The sequence below is a fragment of the Zingiber officinale genome, chromosome 3A (genome assembly GCF_018446385.1).
Source record: "Zingiber officinale cultivar Zhangliang chromosome 3A, Zo_v1.1, whole genome shotgun sequence".
NCBI classification, from domain to species: domain Eukaryota; kingdom Viridiplantae; phylum Streptophyta; class Magnoliopsida; order Zingiberales; family Zingiberaceae; genus Zingiber; species Zingiber officinale.
The window spans coordinates 2638578-2644966 of NC_055990.1; the positions used below are offsets into that span (position 1 = coordinate 2638578).

The 6389-nt window shown below is 32.3% G+C and overlaps 1 protein-coding gene across 1 annotated transcript; it reads left to right on the plus strand.

Moving 5' to 3' along the window:
- Positions 1-5147: 5147 nt before the first annotated feature.
- On the plus strand, positions 5148-5806 carry LOC122053508 (cell division cycle-associated 7-like protein). The gene is made up of 3 exons (XM_042615565.1): positions 5148-5410; positions 5509-5606; positions 5716-5806. Exons 1-3 carry the CDS (start codon positions 5234-5236, stop codon positions 5804-5806), a joined length of 366 nt encoding a protein of 121 aa, XP_042471499.1. The 5' UTR covers positions 5148-5233.
- The last annotated feature ends 583 nt before the right edge of the window (positions 5807-6389 follow it).

Here is a 6389-nt window from a genome sequence, read left to right on the forward strand (position 1 = left end):
TACTATCAAAATTTAATTGTTTCATACAATTATTGTTAATAATTTGGGTTGATTTTTTTTATTTGCAAAATACAAATATTATCTACTTACAAAAATATTTTTGAAACTTTCTGTTCATTGTATTTATTTTTAAAATTGCTCTTTCAGAAAATAAATTTTGATAATTAAAAATATTTACAAAATAATTTTTTTGAAAACATAATTTTTCTATGATAAAAAATTATGTTTTCGTTAGTGTAAAAATTTTCAATTTTTTTGACAGATATATGATTTTTTATAAATATTTGATCAAAAAATATAATTTAAAATTTGTTAAGAGATTAATTTTAAAAACCTTATTTTTGTAAAATTACCATTATATTTTGCGTATCTAGAAAAATTAGTCAGATTTTTATAACTCAAAACTATTTTAAAATATTTATTTTAAAAAAATAACTTTATCTGTTTAAATATTTGTTTATAGTTAAAATAAAAAATATTTTATATTTAAAATTTTATCATAGTTTCAAATTATTATGCTTATTATTTTTTTTATGTTATTATTTTTGACTAACTAATGTGTGTTGTTTTTGCTAAAGAATAAAATAAAAGATTGATTTTAATTTTAACTTTTATGCTATTAACCTCCCTCTAGCCAGCTTCAATGGGATGAACACACTTTGGTCCTTAATTTTCATTACATACAAAATATAGATTGCACAAGTGCTTCCAAAAAATGTTTAAAATTAACAATTTAACAAGGGAAATTTTGGAGGTTACAAACTTGAAATGAAACATTAATTACACCAAAAAAACTTTAGGGCTATCAATTGTTCATCATCCATCCACATAATACACACTCTTAACACCACTTTTAACTAACACATGCGTAGATTCATTCAAAATAATAAATAGTGTCAAAAACTTAGCTCTAATATCAATATTGGGCCAAGATGAGAATGTTTAATTACAAAATTGATTTTCTGTAATCCGAATATCTCATTACATGATCTCGATATTTTACATATTGACTCAAATTAATTTAATGGAACAAACAGAAAATCAAGGTCATGCTTGAAATGTGATTTCAATATTGGATCTACGCTCCAACCCTCTAATATGTTATCAAGGTTAGGCTTTATAACAGTGGGTGCGGAATGCACTGTTGATTACTTCAACCTCTTAATGTATGGATTGTTGTTGATGAGCGAAGTCCTTATAATTTATCTTTCTTTCAAAAAATAGGAGTAATCTTGAAAGAACAACTAAGGTGACAGTTTCACTTTTTAACTGTAAAAAATTCGACTTTATCATATCTAGATTAGTACAAAGTTTTATTAAAAAAAAATATCTAGATAAATATTTGATAATTTCTTGTCGTCACCTATCTTACCATGTGTACAAAACACATGTGAATATATACATGTTATATTCTACTATAATGATTCATTATAACTCTTATAATTTATCTGAATCTCACTCGAGACTTAATTAGACTAAACTCCAATAAATTAATTTTGACCTAGTTAACTCTTAACTAGCGAAGAGAATTTAATAATCTCATTCTATTCCAATAAAATTATGAGATTGCACTATTAATTCAACTGAAATTTCTGAAGCTTATAATTAATAAATATATCTCTGATTTATCAATTTGACAATTTTAATAATAGAAAAAAACGCACTCTTTTAACTTTATTTGTTCTTTCTCTAACACATTAAGTCGGGAGATGTCTCAGTGTTTAGGAGAACATATGTACTTTAAAACATATGTTTTCATTTCGTTTTCGAAGAAAATGACGATTGAGTCGACGTGCTAGTTTGTTTTGGAAAACCTAATTAAATTTTTTGTTTAGTTAGGTCTTCCATAGACTTTGTTTTTTTGTCCCTCTCTCTGTATATTTAGCTTTTCCTTTGGTTGATGTAACACAATGAACTAATGCTCAAAATTGTATTTAGATTCAAGACAAACCAATAGTGAACTCAATCAATCAAAATATCTTCGATTTGATTTAGTATAGTCTCGAAGGAGGACATGCTTCCCTTCAATGATTGTGTTTGGAGGAATACAATATGAGTTCTTAATTGTTTTGTTGAAATTATAATAGTTGTTTCTGTGGCAAAAGGTGAAGTTTTATCGACGGCTTTATGTATTCCGAAAGGTGTAAATCATGAGAGTTTATTCAGTTTTAGCCGAACGGTCTCTCAAGACAGAGCCACGAGCTAACTCGAAGTAATATTTGTACCGGTCGGGAATTAAAATATATCCCTTTGATGGCAAGCCTTGTCTGAGTATCAACTCAACTATATAGCGGAAATTAAGAAGCTAAGTGAAATTTAACCAAAATACTTGATGTCTCATCATTTTCCAATTAAGTTGGATTGCAGGGTAAGTAGTTTGTGTAATGTGTACGAGTGTCAAATACTATATAAAATAATTATGCAAGATTTTTTTATATTAAAATATATTTTCAAATTGGATTAAATTTGCTTCAATAATGTTATACTATTTTGGTCAAAACTGCTACATGTCCAAGTTATTATGAAATAATATTAATCAAAGTTTACATTATAATAATTTTGGATAAAATTATAGATGTTATTTTGAATGAAGTTGTTAAAATAATTACGGGGAAATAATTATAACAATATTTGAATAATGGTATTTATAGAACTGTAAATCAATCAAATATTCATAAATAAATTTCACAATAAAATTTATTTCTGATCATTTAATATATAATAAAAAATATTGAAAAACTAATTTCCAATTAATTAAGTTTTTGAATAATTATAAATAAATAATTTTATTAATTTGTGTAAAAATAAACTATCTATATATTTTAAAAAAGTTTAAATTATCCATAATATATTAAATTAATATTTTACTTTCTTGCGCACAGATTTAGGAATTTCTCATTTTGTATATTTACTTTCATCATATCAAATCGCGGAGCACATTACCCCTATTCCTCCCATTGCACTCAAATTTTGTTCTTATCTAAATTTTTACTCTACTTATTCAGTCAGTTTTATCCTAACCAGAATGATGAACCTGTGACATTTAAAAATGGGAAAGTTTGATATTTTTTTTAGCCAATAAAGTTCTAAGAACTCATTATGTTATTAGTTAGTAAGTATTATTCTTCTAAATTTTATAAGTTTAAAATTTTATCATTCTTAATTTATGCGGTTCAATTTAGATATGAGGGCGTATGGACACTTTCAAAAGTATCTTAATTTTGATTTAAAATGATTCATTAGTTAATTTTATAAAAAAAAATAAAAACTTATGAATGTAAAGAACTTCGAATAACTTCAAATCAAATTCAATATATTATTAAAAAACTCCTTAATAGATTTGACCCTATATAAAATTAGTAAAATACCGATGAGTTAACTTCAGAGTTAATTAGAAGAAGACTTTGAAGCAAGAACTCTTACAAGCTCACGAAGATTGAAGAAAAAGGAGCATTAGCAATTAGGTCAAAAGATATTTTAACATAATCATTTTGACGTTCAAGTTAGTAAAGTGGAGGAAAAATATAAAATGAATAATGAAGAAAACAAATCTAGGATGCATAATACCTATGCCCATGAGGATGGGGCCTTTTTATACCTCACTAACTTTTTTTATTGTAATATTTCTCATTAATGAGTATTTTATCATAATTAGAGAAATGTCATGTTGTTGTATTGAATAGTCTTATCACCCATATCCTATATCCATATAATGATATTGTTGCACATGCTTCTGACATCTCATGCACAACATTTAATGTAGTTGGGCCTGTGAACCTCAGGACCCATTGGATTTTTAGGGACTAACCTTCACAGGAGAAATTTAATGGGGCCCCAAGGACTAATATAAGATATAGGGGCCAAACCTAAATTGTGGGTGAGCGACGTGTCTATTCATCTATAATGGTTTGAAAAGAGTTCAGCCCCTAGGATTGGAGGAATCCAATCAACATATGGTGAATATGTGTCGATCGGGTAAAGGAATCAGGGGAGTGTGACCCTCGTGAATCGGGGGATCCAACTTGCATGTGATAAGAATTATCCGATCGATAAAGTGTCTATGGATGAATAAGAATGTTGGTTTGAAACATTTGTCAAGCTTTCGTTTAGTTGATCAATTGATGGTCTCCCAATTTTGTTAAAATAGGGCATTGAATCAAGGAAGCATACCTCTTGGGATTGTGATAATTTGCTCAGCTAGACTGAGAAAGGTGGAGCTAACCACTGGGGCGCAAGAATTGGATTGAGTATCCACAATTATCATCACATTTACTTAACTGAGCTTTGACCACCTCATCAACAAAAGGGTTAATCATCTTATCCTACGTAGTGACTTTCACTATTATTCGTAGCAATATATATACTGTCAAATTTAAATTCGATTGTGTAAATTGAGAACGATGAATTTTTTAAATAAGTAAAATAAAAATTTAAAGTAAAAAGAGAAACTTCTAATCACAACTAAAAAGGTAGTGGTACAATAAGAATACACCATTTAGATATGTGAAATGAGAAATCTTGAAATTTATATGTATAATTTGCCATATTACTTTAAACAATAATAAAACTAAGAATTATGATATTGATACGAGTTAAAATTCAATAAGATTTTTAATAAATATTTTTTGATATATATTTTTTTTCATTATTTTGAAGCTATGACTATTTTCTTCGAGGGACCTTTATATAAATATATTATATTACATTATTATTTTTAGACACAACCTCATTAATTTGCAATCGCCAAGGCGGCTTTTGCGCAAAATTTGAATTCACATAAGTTCGGGTCCCAAAGTTTTCTGGCACGTAACCCACAAACCCACCGTCGTCGAAATTGGATAACAGCCGAAGAATTTATCTCTAGGCGCAGGGAACGAGAGATGGACGGCCAAAATCGTCGGGTGGGATCTCGGGTTGGTCTAACAATGTGCAGTTCTATCCGACGGTCACCACCATTCCATCATCGGTCCCGTCCGTGGAGGAAACAGAAGCCACTCTTTTCCAACTAACCCATAATTCTACCACATTTGTACGTCGACGGTCAACAATCGAGCAAGGCGGAGCCCACAGAGTTAGGAGGGGGTAGATCTGTGAGTCTATGAAAGAATACATATGACGAAATGATGCGCTTTTATTGACCCGAACGGCGCGGTTTCAAATCGCGCTCCAAAAATTTGACGAATCCCTTCTCCCTCCCTTTCTAATCGTCTCCTCTCTCCTTCCCGGATCGCCGATGGCTGTCCCTCGCACCCCCAAGGGCAATGGCCACCGCGCCGCCGGGAAGAGCAAGAAGCCGGACGAGGCTGCTTCCTCTGATGCTGCCTCCCCACGCAAGCGCACTAAGTCGCCCGGAGTCCGGGTCGTCGGCAATCGCATCTACGATTCTCAGCGAGGGAAGACCTGCCACCAGGTGATAACTGCTTCCTCCTCCTCTTAAGTTTCCATTTTTGTTCCCGAGCACTCACTACGGAAGAGTTCTCACTCGTTTTGCCACGCGAGGTGGCGCAGTGTCGGCAAAAGACGATGGATTTCACGGCGGCTTGCAAGCAGATGAAAGGGGGCAAGATCTGCACTATAAAATTCTGCCACAAGTGTCTTCTTAACAGGTTCCTTGGATTTGTCATCTCTTGCCAGTCTCCATTTTTATTTATTTATTTATTTTGTTAATGGGTTCGTTGAGATCCGCTGGCGGTGGATGCCTGATTTGGGTTACAGGTACGGGGAGAATGCAGAGCAGGTGGCGGTGCTAGAGAACTGGAGTTGTCCAAAATGCCGTGGCGTTTGCAACTGTAGTTTCTGCATGTGAATTGCTCTACTCGGTAGAGATGGCTATATCAAGTTTTAGCAAGCAAACTATTCTATTTTGTGACTACTACTAATGGTGGATTTTCTTTTGCAGGAAAAGAAGGCCAGTGACTGGGGGATTCTCCATGCCAAAGCAGCAACTGATCTACATCGGTGCACGACGAATTGTTGAACAGCGGGTCTGAAGTGTTATCTGCGCTGACGGCTTAAAGTCGTCTGAAAGGAAACCTCCCCAGTTGAAAAAAGCGTAGCTGTTGTTTGATTTTTCCCACTTAATGCACAAATAATATTGCCTTTGCGCTTTATACAGAGATGAGTCTTTGATAGGGTGCAGAGGAGCTTCGAAAAGAAGCCGCAATTCCTGGAGAAATTCCTTGGGGACGTCAAGCTGCTGACAGCAATGCTGAGAAAGATGAGAAAGATGAATCGCTTCTGAAGAGAATGAATCAAAGAAGTCAAAAAAGAAGTGATAATAGTGTTGGGCTTGGTTGATTGGGCAATGAACCAAAAATGGTAATAAGTGAAGCAAAAAACGTGAAAGAAAACCTCTGAAAAATTCAAAGATGATGACAGAAGCAGGAAGC